At 39.6% G+C, this 27,883-nt stretch overlaps 1 protein-coding gene across 3 annotated transcripts in view; it reads left to right on the top strand.

Annotated features, from left to right (window-relative positions):
* The first annotated feature begins 964 nt into the window (after positions 1 to 964).
* plcb3 (phospholipase C, beta 3 (phosphatidylinositol-specific)) overlaps positions 965 to 27,883 on the top strand; it is a 65,960-nt gene continuing 39,041 nt past the window's right edge. For all 3 annotated transcript variants that reach the window (XM_022210288.2, XM_051944093.1, XM_022210280.2), the window contains exons 1-2: positions 965 to 1,647; positions 18,897 to 18,983. In XM_022210288.2, the coding sequence (XP_022065980.2) occupies positions 1,549 to 1,647; positions 18,897 to 18,983 (186 nt within the window). In that variant the 5' untranslated portion in view covers positions 965 to 1,548. The remainder of the gene's footprint in view (positions 1,648 to 18,896; positions 18,984 to 27,883) is intronic.

Below are 27,883 nucleotides of genomic sequence, written 5' to 3'. Positions count from 1 at the left end.
GAAGTCAGAAAAAGCAGCATTAACAGACTTACTGCCACCTTAATTCAATTGTGTGCTACCAAATGAAGTAATTTATTTAAGTTAGTCCAACTATTCTCTTTTTTCAGGGACCATAGATCAGCATATGTTGATTTACTGTCGTTTGATTTTGACCATTACTTTTTGCAAGTTTTCCAAGGAGATGGAAGCACAATATTAAATCAGTGGAGCAGGGAATCTGAAGTAAGCATGAAAGCTATTTAACCATTTTGCAATGATTACCTTGAATCATTTTAAATAAGCTCTTCTCTGACATTTCTCCTTCATTTCTTATTTTGATTCTCCCTTCATGAACTGTTTCATAACTGACCACAACTGATTACTTGGTTACTTTTTCTTATTAATAATTGATTGTTTGGTTTGTAAAACTCCTAAAAACACTGAGAATTTGCATCATGATTCATCTTAATGACCATGTAAGTTGTGAAACTGATCCTTTTACCTGTGCATGGGTGAACTATTCAGTGTATAAAAAGGATTTTTGAGTGTTTTGTGTGAAAAATCTCAAGTTTTTAAAGCAATTAAAACGTACTTTAGGTCCCTCTGAAGTAGTGGCATGAAGAGAAAAGTACCTTAAATGTGTGCTTCAATGGAGTACTTTTGAGCACATTTAAGTCAGAATATTTGGATTTCTTTTGCTCTGATAGCACAGATTACAGTTCCAAACTCCAATGTGACGGAGGCCCAAATTTAAGGCAGTTTGAGTGGATTTTTGGAGTTTTGAAAGCTTAAGAAATGATCACCACAAATAGGCTACAGGGGAAATTAATAACATCCCAGAAAATGTGCATGACTTGCATGTGTGTGTGTTTTTTTACAGCTCAAACAGGCAGAAAGAGAAGCAGCCAGACAGAGGAACTGAATTAAAACACACCCATTTTACACAACTCCCTCCGTTTCTCTATCATTTCTCATTCACTCAGCGCTATCTGACGCCGTCCTCACTCTCTCTCTCTCTCCTCTCCAAATCTCTCCCCCTCTCTTTTTTTCCTCCCCTCTGCAGAAAACATGCTGGGAGGCGAGGAGGAGGAGGAGAAAGCAAGAAGCGAGGCGACAGGAGAAGAAGCGAGAGGAAGCGGAGAAAGTTGAAGAGAGGAGAGGAGAGCAGATGGGAGGAAGGAAGGAAGGGATCATACAGGATTGTGCGAGAATAAACCAGCGCGGCGAGTTGTTATTATAATTACAATAAAAAAAGTGGGTGAATCAGACGCGCGCCTCCGCGGTGCGTGGACGCGGACAAGACAAGACAGCGGCGCTGCTGGAGCGGCTCTGTGGATTTTTGTTGACTCCTCATGTTCTCCAAACTCTCTCAGTGAGCTTTTGTAACTTTTAAAGACAGCTGCTTCCCCTCTCTTTTCCCCTTGTATTTAACTTCCCGATTCCTGGAAAAGAAGAGAAGGAAAAAGCTGCGGGGGTGGAAGCAGGAGGAAGCGTTTTGTTCCCTTCCGAGGAGTCCAGCTCGCCGTAGCCGGGTTTAGGCGTTGGCACCCGGGCAGGGAGTCCCTCGTCATGGCCGGGGCCAAGCCGGGAGTCCACGCGTTGCAGCTGAAGCCAGTGTCCGTCCACGAAGCGCTCAAGAAGGGGGGCAAATTCATCAAATGGGACGAGGTGAGCGGTTGTGGGGAGGGGGAGAAAGTTTGCAAAGTCTTCTATATCTCGACAACATGACAGGCAGTGTTTGACAGAAGGCCCCGCAGTGAAGTGTGTTCAGGTGTGTTAATCAGGAGGGTGGAAAAAAAGAAAGATAAAGTTCCTCTCCAGTCGCCAGCAGGCTGCTTGAATGTGAATGTTGTGCAGAATTCTCGTCGAGCCGGTTTTCCTTCGGGTTCAAATGCCTTCCTACACCCTCTTTCTGTACTTCCCCCTGCAGAGGAAAGCACCTGTCTTGATTCCTGAGTGCAAACGTGCGTATTTCTGCACAACCTGGCAACCCGGGCAGGCCCATAGGTGCCATTGACCTTAATGCTCGTGCCGTCCAAGTTTGAAAATGTGGGGAAAAAAAAAAAAAATCATAGTGAAACTTCTGATGTCCACATTTTCAACATTTCTGGGAAGTCTTTGAACATATTTGGTGGAAAAAGGAATGTTAAAATTGTTTCTTTAAGAACATTCACATAAAAATCAACCAAAATCCAAGATTTTGGTTGATTTTTATGCGAATGTTCTTAAAGAAAATATTAGAAATTTTACTGATAATCACTTCAGATATTTTTAGGATTTTTCGGGAAGATTTTTACTCATTTTAAAAAAATATTTACAAGAATTTTCTTGCCAAATTTGGGGGATTTTTTTTTTAAATATAACTTTTTAAGGAATTATTTTCTTCCTGAAGGTTTTGCAAATTTTCAGAAATGTGGTCAATTTTTTTTACTGATTTAAAAAAAAATCAGACAAAGAAACAATATTTTTTGGTGCCTGTAAACAAGGACAACAGGAGGGTTAATAATCGTGTTAGTGTGGGGTTTTCTGAGCCACAGTGCAGACTTGTAGGCGTGTGTCCATCAATGATTAACACACTGAAAGGCTCAAAGTGAAGCTCCTGAGTCTGGAATCTAAAACAAACTGCATGCAAAGTGGATCATCAGATGTCCTGCACACATTTTTATAGTAGTAATGACAGCATGAGCCCTGTGTGTCCTGCAGACAGGGGTCTTGTCACGCAAACAAGTCCTTTTGATTTCCTCCCTCACACTGACTCTCTGTTTCTGTCCCTCAAAGGGAATTCCCAGGAAATAGTTATGCTGGTGATTAAGTGTGTGAACACTCAAAAACATGTGCATGTCGATCTTCCAGCCCCCTCTAAGCCTCTTATTTGCTGTTAGACGAATGTTGCAGGGTAGATGGTTGGAATATTTTCATGCATCGGGAACCTGAAGGTGCTCCAGAGTTGAATCCAGAATCATAAAATGAGACCGTGGTGGACCAATTAGTGTGGATTTTCTTCAAATTAAGTCTCGCAGCTCGCTCATAATTGACGAATCTAAAGCTTATGTAGCATGGAAACTGAGATTAAATAATAAAAAAGTTCATAATAGACATCTCGTGTTCATTTTCGAGTCTCACTAGCACAACAGTAATGCGATTAAGTCAAATAAAATCATGGAAAATGCATCCAATTGTTTCAAAATAGCACAATGTGCATTGTTGCGTAATGCTGCACAGTGACCCCCCCCTCAGTGGAAAAACAGGGGATTTATCTTTGCATCTTTATTTTTCACATTGAGCTTTAATCTTTCTATCTCCAGACATCCGTGTCGCCTAAGCACGCAGATCGAGATAATTTTGGAGCTCTGCATCTATGTTTCTTCTTAATTAGCTTCTGTCATGCACTTTTTGCTCAAAAATTTGTAAAGTTTAAGCATTTGCATCAATTTGACTCTTTTGACAACTTATTTTTTCCATTTTTAATCATTTTAATGACTCAAATAAGCATGAATTCAGACAGAACCTTCAAAATATTCACCTAAATGACCCAGAGTCAGTTACACCACGGTTTGCTCAGTGAGTTTATTGATCCAGGTTGGCCTAAAGAAGGTCACTACAGACCGTATTTGTACTTATTTTTACCCTTATTATATCCCCGAATTCTCTCAGTAATGACTTGCTGGTTTCAATTTGATCTAAAGTCCTGCATCTTCTCTGATTCCTGCTTTGCTAAATGAGATTTTGCTGCTCTTCTGTGCTCTCACTGACTGCAAACTGAATTTATTTGAGTTCTAGATGATGGGAAACTTGAATTTACAGACTTTTATTACAATTTTCTAACATGTAATCATTGAAAAGTTCCTTAAGTTGAAAAAAATCATCAGATTTCCAGTTTTATTGCAAAACTTCAGCCTTATTCCTCTTTGTGTCGTCTCAAAATGACGCTTTTCTTTGTCTGAAACGTGCATGAAACAGCAGTTTAGTCCAGATTACACCTTATAAATCAAATCCCCAATGATTTGCAGCTAAGATACTCCATTTCAGTTAACAAAATACACTAAAAACAAGCACTGGTTGCAAGCGTGCAGCTAAATTTTCTCTCGAGACTTTGCGCGTCATTTCTTTTACAGGAGAACCAAAATGACAGTGTGCAGAGAAAATAGATTTACAACGTTCGCATCTAAAAGGAGAGAACTTGACCAGTGTGAAAATGCAGTTTTCTGAGTTTTCAGGCTTTCGGTTCATCCAGTTTAAACTGAGCATTGACTCAACCTGGCTTTTTTTGTGAAGAAAACTAAACGCGCTCAAACTGTGCAGAGAGAAACACTAACAACCGGTAGGAGCTGCTTTGGTTCCCATGTGGATTTGCTTATCATTTATTAAGATTTCAGATAATTGTGATTTGATTAAAGATCAGTCGTCTCAGAGGAACGTTTGCCAGAGTTTCAGCTCAGCGTGTGTTTTCTAACGAGCTGACCTGTGGACCGCTGCTACAGAGCCTCAGTGTGTTTCTATAAGGACTTAACAAAGTAAGATAAGCATTGAGACACACAAAGTGCCCTGAAGGCAGCGCGGTGTGTTTGCATGAAAACTCCACTGATGACCCCTGAGTCCTCCATCACCACGTCCTCTCTCCACAGGGCTCATTGTTTCATCGTCTGCTCTCTGCACTGTAAAAAATAGCATGTTTTGACAGTTTTTTATTACACTTTTTAAATTTTTTCCTGTTTTGTTCAGTTACACACTGTTTAAAAAAAACACAACGGTGTACAAAAATAGTGAAAAGGTGCCAGAAAAAATCAGTGAAGGATGAGAAAAAAAGGGAAAACAACATCAAATATCTGGAAAATATTATTTTAAACTGGTTTAAATACAGTAAAATTGTGTCATTTTATGGTCACACATTGAAAAGGAATGAATTATTTGTTCAAATACAGATTTTTTTGATACAGACTTTAAATACAGTTTTTTTTTACATTCACTGTGTAATTTTACTGGATATTATGATATTTAGCCAGTAACTGTATAACAATATTCAGAATTTTTCCACTATTTAATATACTTAATTTTTTCCTATGAATAATGGCAAATGACTGTAAAATAATGATTTTGTCGCATTTTTAAATACAGTAAAAAAAAAAACAATAATTATTTTACAGTAAAATGCTGTAAAAGTTACCTTTTATAAACGTACAGATTCTTGAAGTGGACATTATTTATATTTTGGGCCTTTTTTTAACGGTTAATTTGTAAATTAGTACTTTTTTCTGTGATTTTACCAGATGTTATCTGTAATTTAACAAAACAGGAAAATATGTAAAAACAAACGAACAAATAGCAGTAAATTAGTGAAATAAATGTGAAAAAGAAATTTTTTTTACAGTGCAGATATAAACCATAAAATTACAAATTTTTTTACGGAGTCATTCTTTTATTTTTATTTTAGTATTTATTATACTAGTATTTATTTTTTGAGCAACATTTGATTATAATTTATACTATATGTAAATCAGTCAAAAATATCAGCATTATTTTACAGATAATTACTTTTATTTTGAAGAACATTTGTGCATACTGAGGATTAAAAAAATCCTAAATATTTTTTCAATTGCTTGGTAATTCTTTTCTAAAGGTTTGGCTGTATTTTACTGTTGACTGTTGTGTTTTTAACCTATTTTTTTCTGCCGCATTTTAGCACTTTTTTTTGCATGGTTATTTTAGTGTCTTTATTTTTGTGCACCGTCTCCTCAGCCTTTATCCTTTCTTTCTCTGTAATTCACCTCTCTTCTGTCATTCATTCTGCTGCTGCTGATTCCTCTTCCTTTTATCGTTTTTGTCAGTCTTTAGCGCCTCACAACAGAAGCTTGGTTTCTCAATGGCTTTTGGGAAATCTACTACGGCACATCAAATGACACACGCCACTGAGTCATGCGTGGGGGAGGACTGTGCTCCAAATTGACCCTCTTTCTGCCGCCTTTTGCCTTGTGTACACATGTGTGCTCATATGCGTGTGTGGTTGTTTTGTTCTGGGTGTGCGTTTCACGTTGAATGACTTCCTGTTGGAGCTTGTTGTGAGGCTCCAGAGCCAAACCATTTTCCTTCGCTCTCCCTCCCTGCCGCTGCCGCTCCGCCCTCTGCAGCTCGGCCGCAATTCAATTTAGACAAATTCCAACTGGAATTTGGTTAAAATTCCTCCTAAACAACCAATTAAACAAACAGAGACAGACAGTTTGTCTACAGAGCAGCTCGCCTCTCTGTGGAGTCTCATTATGAATCATAAAAGCACATAAAAGTAAAATAATCGTCTTAACACCTAACAGGAACATTTACCTCTACTGCAGTGTTTCTGCTACTGAAATGCGCTCTATATTCGTGCCAAATAAGCAGCATATGTCCTTTTCGGCATTAAGAAAAACAAAGCGAGCACAAACACTCCTACATGTTTGCTTTGGTCAGAACCAGATGGGGAAAGTGCACTTTTCTCCAATTTTGTGGACTTGAATTGTTTATATTAGCGTTGCACGATTACAAGCAGACCAGGGGCTGTAAACAAAGTCACATGGAATCACAAGTTGCTGCTTAATTGGACAGAGATTTGGGAAGCTGACATTCCCTGGCTTCATTTCAAATCTCTGTGAGGTGAACGAGGCGTGATGGACCATAAAGTGTTGCGTTTTAGGGTTGTTTCCTTCAGTCTGGTTGGGATTATTTGGTCAGACCTTATAGACCTCGCTGCAGTTCGCTTAGAGGAACTAACAACTATAATGTGGCCACAGCTGAGGACGACGGAGACGCTTAATGCTGTTGTTTTCCTCCGTTGTTATCAACACTGTGCTGCTAAACCAAACCAGCACTTGTTCCCTTTCCACAGGTATTCTGACTAGCTGAGCTATTGTTGTCATTACGTTCATCTAAAGTGCCTATAAAGAGCAATTACCCCCCCCATTGAAGGTTTCGACATTGAATCATGGTCTGTTTAATCTAGATTTGTTTGTGACCAGAAAAGACAAGAAAAAGACTCTTTCATGTCAAAATGAGAACAGATTTTTACAAAATGATTGGAAATAAATACAAGTATATAGTGTAAAATAAGTGATTGCGTGAATATTTACCACCTTTAAAGTGACTCGGTTCATTTAATGCAGGTTCAGTTTGCGTTGGATGTCACACAGTTATTGAATTGGAAATCATCTGAGTGCAGTGAATGTGTCTCAGAGATTGTAGTATGAAGGCCACTTCGACAGATATGAGGAGTTATAAGGTTTAGCAGCTGAGAAATGTTTTGCAGTGACCGAGTCAGAGTCCAGACCTCAGTACAGTTGAGAATTTACAGCTGGACTTAAAACGGGTTTTTCTCTCATGAGCGCTCTCTGTAGCATCGGTCAATGCACTGACATAGAATACAGGAGACTGAATGTCTTTGAATGGTGTCGTGTTGATAGATGAGGTAACTGAAGTTCAACTGTTGATGTAGTTTGGCTAAACTGTTATTAAGACTGTTGACATAATATGACTATCCATTGCTGGAACAGCTAAAACAAAGAGTGGGGGCTGGTCTGACTATGCAAGACTATAGTTTCATTAGTATTCTGTTTTTTTTGGTCCCTCGATGAATCGAATGTTCTGCCGATGTTGACCCCAGTTTTCATCTAATGTCGCTCTGATTCCCATTTGGCCAAACACTGACGTTACTTGATAAAACTTTGTGTTGTTGCCTGTGCTCTGGTGGAGTTTGCGTTGGAGGCTGTGTTGTACTCGGACCCGGCCATTTGTTGACATTGGCAGAATCCATTGCTAAGCGTGCGTTAGCTTGTGTTTCTTACTGTTGGCACTGTGGCAGGGCACTGGGAGCAAGCATGAACGTCACATCCTTTTGGATTTTCCTGGAAAATTTACCCTGAGCTCCTTCCATACAAGCAGCAAGCAGTTCATAGGCTGTCGAAAAAGTCAGAAGTGGTTTATACATGTAAATTGCGACTGGAAGAAAATTTAAGACCATTTAGCATCAGATCTCCTAAATATGTACAGCCATGGCCATAAGTTTGGACACAAGTACCATGACGCTTGTGAATCTTAGAAAATACCACAAAATTGTCACTTACAATACAGTACACAACTCCTGAGAACTATGTTAAGTTTCATATTTAAAAAAAACATCAAAAGAGTTTGGTGTCATTTTGTTATTCTTACCAAATTCGGTTGTGAAAGTACTGCATTTTTTTGTTATTTTCTTCTAATATTATGTTTTGGGAACAAAGTTGTTCCAATTGCTGGAATTTATTGATAATATTATATCCCTTGTTGATTTGTTGACTAATTAAACTGGTGCTGTCAAAAAATATTAGTTATGTTCTGTAATAGACATCAAAACAGACATAGTAAGTCATGCTGTGTCCAAACTTATGGCCATGGCTGTAGGTTCTTTGTTTAGTTTTTGCCCTGTAGGGTTGCTATAGACCTGTTTTCCTTTGAGAAGTTTCCTTTTTTTGGCATAGTCTTGACAATCTTTTTGCACATTTGGTGATACCATGCCAAGATTTGTTGCCTTGTCATCAAAGTCTGGGAAAAAGCAGACTGCTTGCTAATAAACACGGATGTAAATAATGCAGGCTGTAAACTACTTAAACAGCTTAGCAAGCATTTTGCAGGAAATGCTCCTTTGGGAACCTGGCAGAGGTTGAAGGATATATGTTTGTTTTTAGAGAAAACTATGGCCTTTTATTTAAGAAATGCATGCAGTTAGAAGGTTGACCCCACAAAACTGCAATTTAAATCATCATCAGAAGTATGTGACCCTTTTAATGTCGCATAGTAGCAGAAAGAAACGTGCATTTTTGCAACGCTCAGAGAGTCCAGTCCTGTTCCTTAAGTTACATTTGGAATTTTCAGGCAGGGACGATTTCCTTTGCTTTCTTTAGTTTTAGACTCAGCACTTATCACAATCAGTAAGGATTTCAGGGTCAGTTTTCAGGGTTTTTTTTGAAAGATGCTGTTCTTAACTTCAGGGCTATTTTAGTGCTCCTGGAAATCAATTCAGCAAGCACTTTTCCCCTGAAACAAATTTTTATGACTTTCAGTCTTGTCAACATTCCTTATAATCCTATAAACCTGATTGAAAGCCTGTTTTTGGAGCGAAATTCGTATCAGTTGATCCCGTTTTATAAATTTTCTTCATGAGGAAATTTTTCCTGCTTTTTGAAACTTTTTTTTTGCCAATCCTTTCATATCATGTCATGCTTTTTTTTTTTTTCTTCATCAGCAAGAGCGCGGATTAAAAAAATCTACCGTAGCAGCCTTGAGTGATCTTTGCTCTCTCCAGAAAGATATTTTTACGACATGCTTAATTGCGGTTTTGAAATGAAGCATGCGTCAGCACAACAACTTGGAACTGTTTCACACCTGAAATGCGTTAAATGCATTTTTAGCGTGGAAACGCAACCCTTTTGTAAGCAGAGGTGCTGTGTCATCCTGTCTTATATCAGAGAACACAATGGGCTCCACTGTCAGGCCAGTTGTGGGATCTTTTTCAGAAAATGGATATTTTGGTTTTGCGTTAGATTGATGCGAGGAAGCAACAAGCTACGAATTGACATCATGAGATGGATAGCTGGTAGATTAGAGAGAGGGAGAGGATTAAGAAACGCAGGACGGTGTGAAGGTCTGACACTGTGTCGACAAACACTCTGACATCCTGACAGAATGGTGAGAAACAAGGGCTGGATGGAGGGATGGAGTCAGAGAGGAGGAGGTGGAAGGTCAACCACAGCCACATGTTAAGTGTGGAACTGACATCTGGACGGCTCCGTCTCAGCGCCTCCTGTTTCTGTCTGTTAATAATTTGCCTTCAATGCCGTCTCTCTGTATCTTGTATGTCATCTCTTCCCTGTCCATTCTGTTGTCATCCCTCCAGCTCTCTCTTCCTCCTTCTATGAATCCGTCTGCTTCCTGTCTTTTCTTTGTGTTGTTTCCTCCTCGACTTTTAGTTCTGTTTCTGTCTGTCTCGTCTTCGGCTTTGATTTCTGGTAAATCTTGTGCACATCTTACTTGTTTCGTCACCGCCGTGTGAAAACTTGCACATCAAGGTTCTTGGCAAACATTACACTGGACGCTGTCAAAAAGCAAAACGTTTCAGTGAGAAACGGAGCTGAAGTTGCACTAGTTCCAGTCTGAAGGGCTCAGCAGGCTTCAAAAAAGTGCTTTTCATGTCAGTCAGATGTCTTCAGTTCTTCCCCTCGTGCCTTTACAGTGTCAGAATCAGGCGATTGCATCCATTTGGTTTTGTAACTTTTGGAGGCTGTTGAAAATGTCACGATTGGTCATGAATGCTTCACGGAGAAAGCGAGTGCCGTTATTGTGGTTTGTACGATTCATTGCATGTCACTCTTCCATGACTGCCGACAATCTCTGCCACGTTGGAGTGTGGTTTGTCTTGAAAGAGCTACAAAAACTATTGACCTTAGTCTTTATTCTTTCCTGTGTAATTCAAAAAAGGCAAAGGGCTCTGGTTACCGAGTTAAAACGTAGCTTCCTGTGTTTTTGGTAGCTGTGTTTCCTTTTCTTCACGGTAGTTTCTGTCAAGTGTCACCAAAATCTGCGTAGTTTCGTGACTTTGTGGTGAAACATGATTTTCCCTGTTGGGTGTAGCGTAAGCAGCAAAGATACTGTCAGGTTAGCCTGATTCTTGACTCACATGTGCACAGCCCCAAGATGACAATTTCATCTACTTTCTTTACAGCGATTGAATAAAAGACAAAATTTAGAAAATCGTCTGTCCTGCAGTATTGATATCTAGTCATCCTTTAGCCTATTTCAGCTTAGGGCTGCTGTGATTAGTAATGTGTCAACATCAATATTTTTATTCACATTTTCTTACTTTAAGTAGTTAGAACAAAAGTCTTCAGTATCACTGGCAATCGTTGCGTCATGATGCTGGTCTTTTTGGTAGCAGCAGCAGCAGCAGCAGCAAAGTCTGGTTAAATCAGTTATTTTCCAAATACCCAAGACTTGTAGAAAGTTTTTTTTTGTAACCTGTGCAGAGTTTTCATGAAAGACTACAGTAGTACAGCACAATGCATGACTACCTGAACAGTAAATTCACAGGAGGGAATTTCCATCTGTTTACTTCTCTCCTGCTCCCTGTGCTCACATATATATTGTATTTAAATACAGTCAAATTCCCAAAAAAGCTGCTCTCTTCTGCATATTTTTTCTGTTCCTGTTGTCAGACAACAGAATGAGCATGAAGTAGCAACAGAAAAATGGCCAAGTAAGGCTACTCTGCACCGTTAACGTCCTGATTTTATATCATCATTTGCATCATCGGATAAGCTCAACATGCTCATGGAATTAAAACAGCTGCTGTACAGTGATTTTGGCTACTTTTTCAAAAGATTTTAAGGGTGACTCAGTTAGCAATTACACAACAAGTAGACAAATTTTCCAAAGAGTTCTGTGCATTTTCACTTTAAGTAGATTGATTGAGCCTGCATTTCTTTTGGCGTTGCACTACTGACTTAGATAATGAGCAATCTTTTTTTGTTTCCAGGTTAACTTTGCAGTTTCGGACTTTTACTTTTGCACTGTGCCGCATTTTGCAATGACAGAGTTAGTCAAAACTAAATAAAGTTCAAGGAAATTGCCATTTTGATTTTTTTGAATTTTAAATTAATCATCAAGTTGAATCAACTAATATAGAAAATAGTTGTTAGTGGCCGCCCTATTCAAGCAAATAATCATATGTGCACACACTTCTAGTTCTATATTAAAGAAGAAGTGGCTGGTGTTGCCTTGTGATCGGTGAACTCCAGTTATTTGCAGGTTACTGTGGCGTTAAACAGTGGTATGGGCTCCAGTGCATCGGAATTTGGCATTTCCAACAAGCGGGAAAATCTGAAAACTTGATCTTGCAACTTTATTTAGCCCAGTGAAACCTGCATACACTGGGGGTTTGTTTGGTATGTAGAACGTGGCTCTGGTTAGTGGTTCATTTGCCTGCTTATGTGGCCGGATCGGATGAAAGTTAAATGAACCCCATGGAGAAATGAAATGGTGCAGAACCTGCTAATAAGAAAGTGAGAAGAACAGCCAGGTAATGCTGTTTGGGTGCCATTTATACCGACATTAAATATTATCTTTACACGCCCGGTACTTTCTTTTCTGTCCGTTGGTAATCTGTAGCTTGCTTTCACCTGGCCGGCTTCACTCCTCCCTCTTTCCCTGTCCTCGCTCTCGAGTCCAAAGGGCAACTACTGTCATCAACTTTTTACACATGTTGCCAAAGCAGCCAGCTGAAACACAGTAAGAACGCACTGGCTGTTCTCACAGCGCTCCTGTAGGCACACACCGCTGACCAAAGGTGCACTCGGAGAGACTCTTTTATCAGTTTCCATTACAAAATGCCCACACGTATTAATCTGAGGCGACGATGGTACGAGAAGAGAAGCACAGCAGCCATGTGTGCGACTTTTCTGCATGCAGACTGTGATTTTTTTTTTTTTTGAGAGGCGCTCATTAAGCTGGTTGGCGGTAGACGACGGCCGCAGGGGGTTGGTCCTTCCACTCGCTGTGTTTGACATTAGGTAATGAAGGTGTTTGTCAGAGGGTCAAGACTCCTGGAGTGGGTCTGCAATAGAGAGACGTGGCCTTTAAATCCAATAGGGAGGAAGAAAGCAGTCAAAGTGTTGCATAAACTGTGAACTGAAGCAATGATTGACACAAAGAGAGGCAGAAACGAATGAAAGGAAAGGAAGCAGGGCGAGACTTCTGAAAGGTTTCTACATGTGGTGGGTAATTGGGGAGTGGGTGATGTCCAATTATAGACCTACCACCCACTGTCACACAGAAACACAGCATAGAGGGTGCATGTTTACCATAAACAAGGTGTGTGTGTCAGAGGAAGGGCATGCACTAATGATTTCCTGGTTAGGCTTTAACCTCTAAACCTTAATTTGAGCTGGAAGTGACACTTTTCAAGAGCGACAACATGGAAAAAAGGTGGACAAAGACCCCCAAAAGTCATCCATTAGTGAATCTACTACAGTCCGAATCCTAAAGATGTTCAATTTACAACGAAATAAAACAAGAATGAGCAGCAAATCCTCACATTTCTTGAAGCTGGAACCAAAGAATGTTTGGCATTTTTGTTTTGTTTTAAATCATAAAAAAGCAACTAGACAAAGAATTAATTGAGTGCATTTCAGAAAACACAGGAAATTACTGAAAATGTGGATGAATAAGGGAAGAAACAAGGAGTGTGTGGTCTAACAACACAACACTAGAAAGCAACAGACAGGTATGTAAAACTCAGCAAGATATGCAAATGTGTATCAGACCACAATCGTGTGTGTGTTTAACCTCCTTCTTGGAGCTGTATGGGTGATGCAGTCCATATTTGTAGTCACATGACGAATAGATCACTGTCTTCTCAGTAAAAGTGTATTTGTGTATCTGCTCCCAGTGGAATTCCCCCGTACAGCAGTAATCAAATACTGTATACACCCAGTCAATGGATGGGCAAAAGGAAGCAAACATAAGATTGTTTTATCCCTTTGTTCGTTGCCATCTGAACCAAGCACACACCCAACAGGACAAATCTAGCAGCTATGCTTTACCAGTCACATCCAGTGCTGCAATTACAGTTTCAGAAAGCAGTTTGTTAATTTTTAATAGCATTTGCACAGAAATATTGATACTTTTTTTATTTCCATCACAGAAAATCAGTATGAAACACAGGACAGAACTGTGTCTGATATAAGATGACAAGGCTTGTGAATAATGTGCAAGAACCGACTTACCGTTGTGTGAACAATGAGGAATGCCATTGCTTTTGTTCCAGTTAATCAATCTGTTGAATTACTGAAGAATACTGTTGCACAACATGCAGTGATTCAGACTTTCTTAACAATGAAGATGTCTCTTCTAACACGAACAAGTTGTCTGCAGTGACCTCATATGAATAGTCAAACTCAGGTTGAAAACATATATTCATTGTCAAGGAGTTTACTGGAGATTATGTGTTAAGTTGATGTTTGACTGATCTTTTGCTGCATAACCAATCTCTGTGAATCTTATTATCCTGATGGACGGTTTTCTCTCCTTGTTCCTCTTGACTCTTGCATATTGTACGCAGTGATGATGCATATTATGCATTTGTATTTAAATGATGTTATTGAGTTTTTTCTATTTCTAGTCATATGTTTATACTGTTCCATAGAGATGTAGGACTTTACATTGCGTGAAAAAAGACGGCACCGTGAATAAAATGTGACTGAAGCAAAAGTTGCTCCTGAAACTGCTTGTGGGTCAGAGAGTTGAATGTAAATTTTGAGTGTGCAAACAGCAACAACTGTCTCATTTGCCTTCATTGCCCAAGCATTTGGATTTGCAAATGCTTTGCTGTTTGCATTAATAAAAAGATAAAAACCTTTGTGCGGATGGTAATAGAAAGTCTGACCTTGCATACAAAAAAAAAACATACACTAAAACTTTTTTGGCCCAAATTTGCAAGCTGAGTGTTCACTGTGAGTTAGACTTAAGAACTGTCTGGTGTTGGTGTCTGAAGCATCCAGGCAGTCACAGCTGACAGCAGCATCTGACATGAGGTCACAGCTTTAAGATGCAAATCGCAGCATGAAATTGAGGTTGTATAGCTTTCCAGTCAGACAGTGAGTAAATACAGGTCACAAGTTCAGATTCAGATGGATAGATAGGTATTGACAGAAAAAAACTAAATAAATATATATAAGTTGTCAAATAGTGCAAAATAACACACATATACGGCAAAGTGTAAACAGTAGTTTGCAGGTTGATTGTCTATTGAGTCTACTGTTTCAGGTTGAGCAGACGACAGCCTGTGGGAAGAAACTCCTTCTCATCCTCTCCATGTTTGCCTTCAGGCGGCAGCAGAGAGAACAGTCTGTGGCTGGGGTGGGTGGGCTCACTTGCAATCTTCCTGGCCTTAACTTGCAGCGTTTGTTGTAAATGTCCTGCATGTTGGAGAGGGTGGTTCTGATGGTGCTGCTGCCCATCCAGTGGTGATACTCCGAGCCACCAAACTCAGTGGTGCAGGTGTAGAAGTTCCTGAACACCTTGAGGGGGAATTAAAAAGTCCTCAGGCGTCTGAGGTGGTAGAGATGCCGTTGAGCTTTCTTCATCAGGAATGTTGAACCATGTCAGGTCCTGATGTTAACACCCTGGTACTTGAAGCTCTCCAGTCCTCTCACCTCTGTCCTGTTGATCCTGAGTGGGTGGTATGCCCTCTGTTGCTTCTTCTGTAGTCCACAATCAGTCTGCTTGGTCTTGCTGACATTTCAGGAGGAGGCTGTTGTCTCTGCACCAGACCTCCAGGTGGGTGATCTCCATTCAAATAGTCCTCCTCAATGTTGTTGGAGATCAGATCCAGCACTGCTGTGTCGTCAGCAAACTTAATGAAGTGTTAGAGTCAGATGTGGATAGGCTGTCATGAGTGTACAGTGAGTACACAGAGGGCTCAGCCACACAGCCCTGGGGGTCACCGATGTTCAGGGTGTTGTGAGTGGGACAGGTGGTTTTCCCACTTGAACTGCCTGCACAGGGAAGAGGCGAATCTGAGGTCCTGCAGCTTTAGTGGCTAGTCGGAGAGGATTATGGTGTTGAGTTCAGCAGCACATCTGTCACAGCTGGTTGGTACTTCAGAGTAAGGTTGCCTCGCACTCGTCACTAACTCTAATCTAAGGATGCACACTTTAAATAGACAACTGTTTTTACATCCTCAAGAAGTTATTGACACGAGACTTTTGACTGATCTGAAATTCACCCTTCTCCCATCATTAGTTTCTCTGTATATAATGGACATTCAAAGGCTTGCTTGATAGTTAACAGTAAAGTAATGAGAATTCATCCAGAATTGAACATTGTAATAAAATGACTGATATAGGGATGATTTCAGACAAATTTCAGATTCTCTTCTTTTTCTTCTGACATTTGTTTCTTTTTCTTTTTTAACCTTTTCCTAACTCCACTTGTCTTCTTATCCTTCGTTGTCAAAACCCTTCTTCCTTCCCCAAATCCAAACATTTTGTCCTCCTGTCTAACCCTCTGTCTGTTAGCCAACTTCTGGGAGCTAATCAAGGTATGTTAGCTGAAAATACAATAGATAAGTATGTTTTTTTTTTTAAAGGAATAAGATGTCTTAATGAATAATTTAATTTTAGGAATATTCTGCTTGTTTCTAAGAAAATTGATGTGTGTGGTAGCTCAATGTAAAGATTGAAACGGGAAAATAGCTAGCTTGCTCTGTAGAAAGGTAACATATATCACATGATATTTATGCTATATGACAGGTTCAAAACATAGCTAGACATAACATTCAGGAAGTGAGGCTTCTTTAAGGCACAATTTGACATTTTGAGAAATATGCTAATTTGCTTTCTTACTTAAAGCTGCTCAATGTCGCATGAGTAGCTACATCTTTAGCTTAGCATAATGATTGAAATGAGGGAATGAGTAGCTTGCTCTGTAGAGAGGTAGCATCATAATATGTCTCACAATATATCTTATCTAGTTATATGACAGCTTTGGAATTTAGCTAACTTTAAATTTAGGGATTGAAATTTTTTTCAAGAAACAAATATGCTAATTTGCTTTCTTACTAAAAGAAAGCTCAAAGTAGAGTGAGCGGCTACAGTGTTAGCTTAGCATAAAGACTGAAAAGGAAGAAACAGAGGGCTTAACTCTGTAGAAAGGTAACAAAATCTGGCAATATATCACATATGTCTGTTTATGTAATGATATGTCTAATATTTTAACGATAATACAGCATTGTCTTCCTAAGGCATTAGCTCATGTTTTATTTATTTGCTCATCATTGAAACATCATTGTCTTTCCAGGTGTTTAAGTATTTTCCACATGTTGTTCAACTGCTAATGAGTTATCTCTCCATTTACAGCACGAATCTCATGAATATAAATGTGCTGGGGTCCCAATTCATTGTGAAATAGATTTGCATTGATTATTTTATGTGAAGATTGTGTTTATTATGCTGTTTTTCAGTCTGACTGTCCGCTTTGTTAAAATCACATGGAAGCCATTTTATTTGTCTGACCCCCACATCACAAAATACCTTCTGCATGTGGTCACTGGTTGCGTGTTTGTTGCGTTCTTGTAAAGCTGCCTCCTCTCTGACAGTATGTCGGTGGGAAAGTTCGGCGTTTGTTGCCTAGAAGAACTTTCTCTCCTTTGCCAGCTGATGCTGATGGAATGCTCATGATGACAGATGTCCATGAGTCATCTGTCACTTTAATAACAATCTGGATCATCATCGCTGTTTCCCAGGAAGTCTGGACAGTGTGTTACTCTGTCGGACCAGACTGTAATTACAGAGCCAGAAGCCGTGTGGATGTGTGCGTTGTCATGCTATCTTGCGTATGACCCCCGTAATGATGATGCTAATGACATGTGATTCAGGCTCCTGTGCCATCATTATGCTGCACATGAATGAGATCTTCATGCTGGCTGAAGCGTGTGTTGGTTTTTTTTGTGTGTTTTTTTTTTTTTTTTTTTTGCAGCGTCCAAACAGGTGACACACACTGTCTGTCCCTCTCTGTCTGTCTAAAACAGCATGTAGTGCTACTGCTGCTACTGCTACACATCATATGCTGCTTCTATATAGATACTGGATTCAAATATAATAGCTGCTTTAATTCTGTTTGACATCAAATGATGATTTTATACAACTAGGGTCTTATTTTTGTTAACTTTGGCCACATTTCTGTTGGTAGTATCACTTTAGGCTAATGCAACTGTAAGGCAGGAAGACTTTACAAAGCCAGCAAACAAATGACATTTATGACTTCTCTATCTATTGTGTCAAAATCCACAGTGCTTCTGCATTTTCAGATGGTTTGCTGTCATAATTGTCCTTCATTATCTTATTTTAGTGAAGCGTCCAGCAGTAGTTTAGTCATAATTATGCAGTAGATCAGATGAGGAATCCTGGGTTTGAGATGTGGAAGCAGTGTGGTTGATTTTGACCTCGTGTATTCGATATGCATGCACTTGATTTCAATTATACCTCTAATTTATGAGGCGTAGCTACTGTGGCTAAACTACTTTTGTAAAACCTGTCATCATCTAAATTGTCATGCGTTTTTGCCCAATTGAAACACAATGGTACCAGTGTTATCTTACACAAGTGCTGGCCAAAAATGTAAAAATAAGACCCTTCAATGTAAGAATATTGTGCGATTTAACAGAGTTTTTTGTTGTTTATCTTATTGATTTATTTCAGCATTTTGGAAATGCACACAAATATTATGTGCACTGACAAAAACAGACTGAATTTAGATGTCCAAAAATTAACTCTGACATAAACAAGATCTTTGAGTTCACCTCTGTGTTAAAAATACTTTTTTAATTACAATTGGTATGATTTAAAATTTTTAAAAAAATTAAGCTATTTTTAACAAAACAAACATGTAAGATTTTTATGTAAAATTACATGTATAAACTTGACTGAATTACTGGTTATAAAGTAGTATTTTGATTTTTTTTAAATAAGATTTTTGCATAAAACTATGCCAAAAATGAACTGCTAATGGCATGTTTCTGCAGTATCAACATTATACAACCATATTTGTAGGTAATGATTCCATACATTGTGTAAAATTAAGGCTAGAAACTGTGCTTTGATGATGAAAAATTAGTTTTTTTTTAAATGGTGCACCTATTTTGTAGCAGCTTTCGGTGCCCTAACTGCATGAAAATTGCATTTCTTTTAAACAGTGTAGCTTTAATAAAACAAAAACATCTTTTAAGAGTGACTAGCATGCTGGCTATTGGTTTTAAAATCTAAGCTATCTCTTCTTGCCACTGTGCGATGTAGGTGTGTGTGTGTGTTACTGATAGTTTTGGGTGTGTTCGTCCTTCTAACATCTCTATTTCTGTTGTCGCTTAGGAGCCCAACAGCGGGCCCCCCACGCTGGTAACCCTGAAAGTTGACCCAGATGGATTCTTCCTCTACTGGACTGGAGGGTCCAACCTGGTAAGACACACAAAACACACACACTGGCTGGTCTCAAAGTAGGCCAAATGGACTGTCGCCCATTTTGCAAAGTGCTCATGAAGTCAGATGTGATCAGATACAAATGGGCCACTCCGCAGCTAAACCACAATGGATGTTTTATGCGCCAACAGAAGTGCTAACATGGGTATTACACCCCTTATTTCTGTACTTTAACACCACTACATAGCTACACCCTGTCTCATCCCACATGTTTGAGCTCCTAAATTGCTCCCTCCTCCTCCTTTCATTGTGTGCCTGTTGTTGTGGTTTTTATCCCGTCCATTAGTTCAGCCACAATGGGTTTCATCAATTTGTCCTGATCTTGTTTGTCTCTTCTTCCCCCCTTCTGTTCTCCCTGTTGTGTTTGTGGTCTTCATCTGAGCTCCATCCGTCTTTCAGCCATGCCTCCTCTCGTATCTCTGTGGCTGCGCTTAAGCCATTAGTTTAGTAATATTGGATTTTACATTTTAGGCATTTAGCGGACATAATTAGCCAAATGCAATAAGCGGCGAGTCAGCAGGATGGGAGGCTTTGAGGTTTAGATTAAGGTTGTGTTTGATTTTAATCCTTGCGTTTTAAAGCCTGAAAATGTGGGGGGGAAAAAAATATTCTCACAGTAAAACTTCTGATGTCCACATTTTCAACATTTTTGGGAAATCTTTGAACATTTTTTGGTGGGGAAAAAATGTTTCTTTAAGAACTTTGACATAAAAATCAACCAAAATCCAGCGAAATTCGCTGGATTTTGGTTGATTTTTATGTCAAAGTTCTTAAAGGAAAATCTTAGAAGTTTTACTGATATATATGTAATCACTTTAGCTATCCTTAGGATGTTTTTGGGAGATTTTTACTCAATTTTTGGAAATATTTACAAGAATTTTCTTGCCAAATTTGAGGGATTTCAGTGCTGGATTTAGACAGTCGCCAGGTCACCACGAGCGCCGGGAATGATAGGAGGTTGATGACATCATACAAAGTGGCTGCCTCCATGAAGAAAACATGATACGCGGTTCAGCTCGATTGAGCGGATTTGGACGGTCGCTGGGTCGCCATTTGTGACTAAAAATATCGCAAATGGCGACAAAACCAAACTCTACCAAAATGACCCAATACTTAAAATTTCTTATTTTTATGACTAAAAACATCGCAAATGGCGACCTGATCAACACTGGCGACCACAGATTTGGACGGTCGCCAGATCGCCATTTGCGACTAAAAACGTCGCAAATGGCGACCCGGCGACCGTCCAAATCCGCTCGATCGACCTGAACCGCGTATCATGTTTTCTTCATGGAGGCAGCCATTTTGTGTGATGTCATCAACCTCCTATCATTCCCGTCGCTCGCAGCGACCTGGCGACCGTCTAAATCGAGTGCTGGATTTTTTTAAAAATAAAATTTTAAAGGGAAACTTTTAAGGAATTATTGGAATTTTCTTCCTTTAGGTTTTGCAAGTTTCAGAAATTTGTGGAATTGTTTGCTGAATTTTTGGATTTTTTTCAGACAAGGCAACAATATTTTTCGTTGCCCATAATAGTAGTCAGATTGTATTAATCTTGAGACATCTGTAAATGCTTCCATTAACAAAACCTATACACAAAGTCCACTTTCTATTGTTTTGTCTTGCATCTTACGTCTTTTTTCCCCCTCTATCTCCACCTTTAACTTTTATTCTTCTATGCTACTCTCCGTTCATCTGTCCGTCTACTGTAAACACGTATATCTGTGTGATGTTGGCTCGGCCTCCTGGATCAAATGACATTTTACGGCACACACCTCCCCCTTCCCAATTACTCTCTATGTTTTTCTCCTTCTCTTTCCCACACACACACACACCTTCTCCTTCTTTATTTCTGGCTGTCTGTTTATCCTAAAGGCATGTATGGAATGACCTGTTGATAGCCAATATTATCGCTGCCTTGTATCTGCATGCGTGTCCAAATCTGGGCCAGAGCTCGCGTCACCTCGCCTGTCTGCACGTGCATCAGCATGTGTTCACGCAATCACATCACAGGCAGAATTAAATACTCGTTTTATCCTGATGTCTTACTTGTGCATGTGTCTGCACAGGCCAGTGTGTGTGTGTGTGGTATTAAGATAGTAGGCCGTTTGCCGCCTGAGGTGCAACTGTGACACTGTTTAGAAAAGAGTCAGGCTGCCAGTCATTGAATCTTTTCAACAAGACGCTAAAGCCGAGCTACACAGGGATCGTTCAGGCGTCAGATAAGGTGTAGTTGAGCTGTAAGTTGGCCCTAGAAAGTTTGATAATTTTAAGAAAATGGAGCATACTGTGTTGAATGTTGTCCTTGAAAGAGTACCACACTGATTTAGCATTGCACTTATGCATTACATTTTAAAATGAGCATCAAAGCAGCGCAACACAAACAGAGACATGAGGAAAAATGTTTTTGGGAACCCTTAAAATTTTACACAATCGGATATTATCAGGACATATTTGGGGGAAAAAAATCCTTTTTGTGTTTCAAAAGGTGTGGCTGCATTAGACAGACACAAACAAATACAAATGATATTATTGTTTGTTTACATAAAATAACAAAACCAAACTCTACCAAAATGACCCAATACTTAAAATTTCTTATTTTTATGAAACCAATCAATATTTAATGGCTTTTTAAGTACTCTTTAGTATTATTGCTGTAATTGTACTTAAAGAAATTACACTTGAAGACTGATTCTTAAAGCAATGTTTTACAAATGTAAGGGGTGCCCCTAAAACTTTTTTCCACCTCTGTATATCGTTCACAGTAATTCACAGTATGGGTCATCTCAGTCCACTTTATACAGTAAGATCAAGACCTTACAGAGCAAACATTTAGCTGTAGGGAATGGGGAGGAAACTGCTTTGTAATAGGAAGAAACTTAGAAAAGAACCTGTCTTAACTGATTGGACTTAGAGGAAATTAAAGAGAGAAAAGATGAGCAACAAAGATGACAATAAACACTGTACAGCTTTGAAGCCAGAGATACCAGCAGGAAGGTACAGGGAAGAGATAAAGAAAACAAACAGATACAAAGTTAATGACATGCAATGGTGCCATATAAGAGGAGAGAGTAGATGCACAGTGCAGCAATCCAGGCCTACAGCAGCATAACTAAAGGGATGAGTCAGGGTTAAATGAGCAGCCTTAACTAAAAGATTAATCAAAAAGGAGTTTTAAGATTAATGCTAGGAGTCGAGACAGTGTCTGCCTCCCAGCACTAACCTGAGAGTTGTTCCACCGCAGAAGAGCCTGACAGCTAAAAGCTCTACCTCCTATTCTACTTTTGGACACTCTAAGAACCACAAGACAGCCTGCACTCTGAAAGCAAAGTGCTCCGTTTGGATTAGAGGCTTCTATGAGGTCTTTGAGATAGGATGGAGTTTGGTTATTAATGGCTTTGTATGTGAGGAGGAGGATTTTAAATTCCATTCTGGATTTGACAAAGAGCCGCTGAAGAGAGGCCAATGTGCTGGAAACTGGATCTCTTGTTAGCTCTGCTGTCTTTTTGGATCAACCCGAAGCTTCTCTAGCCAAGAAGTAACAAATGCATGGACTAGTTTTTAGACTCACTCAGGCGTTACTAATTTTGGCAATTTTGGCAGCAAAATAGTGTTGGAGGCCAAGCTACTGCCACCCAGAGTAACAACATGTTTAGTGTGTTTATGACGTCTGTAGGGCCACATACAATGACTTCAGTTTTGTCTGAATTTAGAATTTAAAATGTAGCAAGTCATCTGGACCTTCATGGCTTTAGGACATGCTTGAAATTTGACTAACTTGTTTTATCTGGCGTCATGGATAAGCGATGGAATTTCATGTGGTGCTTTCTAATAACATTGGCTCAGGGAAAAAAGAATTTTCTCCCACACTTTCATTCCATGTGAAAACCTGGTGCCTGCATTACAAATATTGTAACTTAACCACCAACTGAGTGAAAGATTTACTAGTGTTTTGCTGTTACAGACGAATTCCGCCATTTGTTGCGCTCCTGAGAAGATTTTAGATGTCTTTCAAAGATCAGACGTCACAAAAAGATCTGTACACAGACTGTAAAATTTAGGGCTGGCCCGAATAGTGGTTTCTGGCCTCCGAATATTCGGGCCCTATTGAAGACGAATATCCGAATATTCGTTCCGCCCCGTAACGTCTGACGGAGGGGGTGCAGCGTGGTGCGGAGGTGCGGTAGTGGCGGCAGCAGCGGCTTGTGACACAGACGGCCCGAAAATCCGGATCCTTTTTCATTTTTAGAAAGTTCTGGCCAACATTTCCTGATGACAGATTGAACCCAGTGTAAACTGACCTTCGTTGCCTTCGTTTTGTCTTCAGCAGAGGTCTTCGGCATCTTGTCTTGTGTTTATGCAACGAAGTGAAGCGAGACATCAGAGTCAGCAGCCACCCGGCCATTCGGGTGGTGTTTACAAACACAAATGGAGGAGCCGAAGAACACGGCGGGATGAGCCGAAGTGGGCCGAAGGCGCAGGGAAGAGACGAGCTCCGAATATTTTCGTCTGGGGGGAGGAGGCAGTGATCACATAGACATATGTGGATATGTTATAGACATATGTGTATATGTTTATGTGATCACATGATGAGATGAGCCGATAAGTGCCGATGTGGGCCGAAGGCGGAGGGAAGACAGTAACGCGGTAACGTCTTTCGGGGGGTGGGGGGCGAATATTCGGATACCAAATTAATATCCGGATAGTGCCGTAGCGAACGAATATCCGGATATTTGGGATATTCGGGTCCAGCTCTAGTAAAATTAGTGGATTTCCCCTTAAGTCATTTTTAATTGGTTGCTTTATATTTATGCTTCCTGGTTCTGTAGTTAAAAGAAATATTTGTAGCTTTGCTCGTCAAAACAATCTGTGAAATAGCATGTCATTCTTTTTGGGCTAATGTTGTTCTGTCGGTCTGTCACCAAGTTATTTGCTGAGATTTGAGAATGTGGAGACATTAAAAAAAACATTTCTGTCACGTGAGTTACTGTCAACTTTCTGTGGAAAAGAAAACATTTAACCAAAAATTCCCATTAGAAGCATCCATCATGGTTTAGACTGTTTGTTTTTTTAAATGTAGAACAGTTTTCTCTTGCAGTGATGGATTTTTTTTTTGTATTTTAAAAACTTTAAACCTTAAATAAGAGGCTGGTTAGCTCAGATCATTTGTGATGTGGGTAAAAAAAAGATCAGGATGAAATAAGCCATAAAACGGAGTCTTTTCTGAACCCTTTTGAGTGTGATTAAAGAACTCTAGGTGAAATATCCCTCAGGCTGACTGATGTGTTTTCTTATTTGGATCCAGCTTTTCAATTGACTTATTTCCATAATGCTGGGTCAGATTTTATCTCAACACTACAACAATTTCAAGGCAGCTTCCAGCAGTGCTATTGCCACCTCATTTGCCGTATGTGCCGCAATGTTTGGCTTTTCTTTCATTACTGCGTTTCATTTTTGTTGACGCTGGTGTGACTGAGCTGGATTGTGGCCACTATTCTTATTTCAGTAGCGGGAATGCAGCTCGCTGACGGTCATGGCCAAAAAAAAAAACATGAAATATGCCTCAAACCCTTCAGACCACCGAGGCTAATTACAGGGACATGTGGCTATTTAGACATGAACGAGGTCAGGGACTGGCAGTGACTAATGCGTTACTTCATTTATGTTATTTTACGTTCAAAAAGTTGCGTATTGTGGTTTTTTTTTTTTTTTTTGCAACTTGATTTTCAGTCGTTACTGTGGTGTTTTTCAACTGTTCTTCCCAGAGATCACTTCACGTCAGTCAAGTTTCAAGCTTGACGCACGTTTAAATCCGGCTCAGAAAATCCGGAGAGTGGAAATGAAAAACAAAGCTTCCTTGCGCTGCTCTAAGTTGGAAATAGGAGCCTAAACATATAGAAGTGAGCCGAGGATCTCCAGAAGTCCTACTTCAAAGTGACTGTGTAGTCTGTTCAGTGATCGTCGTGGCTCCCCAGGAGATTTCCAAGCAGAGCTGAAGAGAAAGAGGACACTGCAACACAGATATCCAGCGATTATTAATGAGAACAGTTAATACGCTTTTACACAGATGACAAGGGTATTCTGGATGGAACCCATTTCTCTGAATAGAGGCGCCCAAAATATTGCATCTCCAGTGCAGTTTTTATTTTTGCCGCTCTGCTCTTCTTATCGCTGCTAATGTCAGGAGTTTTAAACCGCAGGCATGTATAGTTTTACATCATGGATTCTTTCCAGTTGGACCCGATGAAGATGTATTGTGCGTGTTTTGTATAATCGGAGTGCTCATGGTCAGTGAGTGGAACTGGATCACGCTCATTTTTAGAATCTCAGCAAGGGCGTGCAAGGACGCCCACAAGTTTGGAGCCCAAAAATGTCAGAAGCACTTTTCTAGCAACTTGAGAAAAGAGGATATGTTGTACCGTAAAGGTGACATTGCATTTTATTTAGGACAGGCATTAAAAACTTCGCCCCTGTGGATGTGAGTTTACAAGGACTCATACTCTGACTTCTGAAATAACAACCCGACATCCAGCTGCACAGTATCCGAAACTGTAAATGCTTTAAACAAAAAGCCTCTTTGATCACTCTGTGTATTTTTTTTTACCACAACCTTATTAAACATCCTGTTTATCTTTAGGGATTTAGAAGGTTTTAATATTAGTTTTCTGGTTAGTCATGTAGTAGATATGCAGTGTGGCTGCTCTGAGGACCAGTCTTGAGCCAAATTGAAGCAGAAATTCAACAAATACTCTGCTGTGTTGTCTCTCACTGTGGCTGCAGTTAAGGTTTTCTAATGGTTTATCTACTGTCCTCCCAATATATATCAATAGTATTTTTGATCTGATCCAACTCTTGTTGAGATGTGGTGTTTAAGTTCATTACAAAGAACGTGTAAATGTTTGCAGAATCTCCGGCCAAACCTCTTGAATGTTCGCTTACATTAACGCCTGCAGAAGCGTGTTCCAGCCTTTCCTATTGCTCCATCCATCATCCTTCTAATAGCCTCTTTTCATTCTTCTGGGACTTTATTTACATCGTCTGCCTCCTTCTTCTCACCTACTCTTTTACACTTGTTTCACGACTTTTCTCTCTGGAATCTGCTTTATCTCATTTCCTCCTCATTTGTATATAGTTATCTTTATATATGTCCTTTCACCTTTTCTCCAGGTATTTTCACCTCATCCCGTCTTATCGCCATCTGTTTCGTGTCACCGTCCTCTTAAGCTTCACTTTGTTTAACATTTTCATTAAAATATCTCTATATTTTCCAGCCTTTCATTTATCACTGTCTCTGTGCTGACAGCTTTTCTTGAGAACAGTATTCTTCCTGCTGATATTTTCTCTCTCCATCCCTTTACGGTAGTCTTTTACATCTCTCTCTTTTCCTTTGCCTCCTTTCTACATCCTTTCCTCCTCCCTTTCTCTCTCCGTTATCTCCCTTTTGCCGTCTTTGCTTAATGTTTGGAGGCTGAACTTACAAGACCTTTGATTTTTGTGTGTTTGTGCGTGCGTAGCCCAGTATTTCCCATAATTCTTGAGTCAGTTTCGATAACAACCAACTGCCGCTGACAGATGCACGCACACACTCATTTGCACACAGTAGTTGTGGGTAGACACACCCACCATGCACCGGTCTACACTGTTTTGCTTTCCCTTTTTCTCACTGTGCTTCTTTCTTTCTGTCTTTTCTTTTCCCGACTCTTTAAATCTGTCCAATCTTTGAGATGAAGTATGAGTAACACTAATATTTTTGCTTGAGGAACAGAAAACACTCCAAGGATTTACATTAGGTATTATTTCCTGGGTGTTCTGCAGACATAAAGAAATGACACACAACATAACATACAGGCCACATTGTTAGTGTAACATGGCTGATAGAGTTTGATTAAATACCTCACTGCTAATCTATACAGTCCAGAGAGAGGTTTAAGCTTTAACCCTCCTGTTGTCCTCATTTACAGGCACCAAAAAAAGTTTTCTCATCTGAAAAAAAAATCCAAAAATTCAGCAAAAAAATGCCAAAAATTTCTGAAAATTTGCAAAACCTTCAGGAAAAAAATTCAAATAATTCCTTGAAAGCTTCGTTTTTAAAAAATCCTCCAAATTTGTAAAGAAAATTCTTGTAAATATTTTCAAAAATAAGTAAAAATCTTCCAAAAAAATCCTAAAAATATCTAAAGTGATTACATATATATCTGTAAAACTTCTAATATTTTCTTTAAGAACATTCACATAAAAATCAACCAAAATCCAGCGAATTTCGCTGGATTTTGGTTGATTTTTATGTGAATGTTCTTACAGAAACAATTTTAACTTTTTTTTTTTTTTTTTACCCAAAAAATGTTCAAAGATTTCCCAAAAAAATGTAGAAAATGTGGACATCAGACATTTCACTGCGAAAATATATATTTTTTCCACATTTTCAGAATTTAAAACGGGTCAATTTGACCCGCAGGACGACATGAGGGTAAATGAAGTGCACATTTCACCAGACCATCCAGGAGAAGCTCAACAGAAATAGCCTAGCCGCGCTAGACAACCCACGGCAATGAATTTAATTCTCTGCCAGGGTAGGTCTAGTTACCCTCCATAAGGCTCGAGGCTGGATTCTCCTAAAACTGGCCGGACCAATCACCATGAAGTGTAGAGTCAGAAGGCGGGCGTAACGAAGTGACAACAGAGGCGTGACGATTCTGACAGAAACAACCAGCGCACACTAAACAGTTATCTTTCCACTCGGCTTTGGCCACAGCCCTTAAAGATTTGAAGCTAAAATTCAACTTGAAAGATAAACAAAGGACGGCACTGAAGTGTTTCATTGAGAAGAAAGACGTATTTGGACTTATGCCGACGGGATATGGCAAATCCTTAGTATACCA

Source organism: Acanthochromis polyacanthus, chromosome 23 (genome assembly GCF_021347895.1).
Source record: "Acanthochromis polyacanthus isolate Apoly-LR-REF ecotype Palm Island chromosome 23, KAUST_Apoly_ChrSc, whole genome shotgun sequence".
In the NCBI taxonomy this organism is placed as follows: Eukaryota; Metazoa; Chordata; class Actinopteri; family Pomacentridae; genus Acanthochromis; species Acanthochromis polyacanthus.
This window is presented reverse-complemented; position numbering and strand designations above follow the sequence as displayed.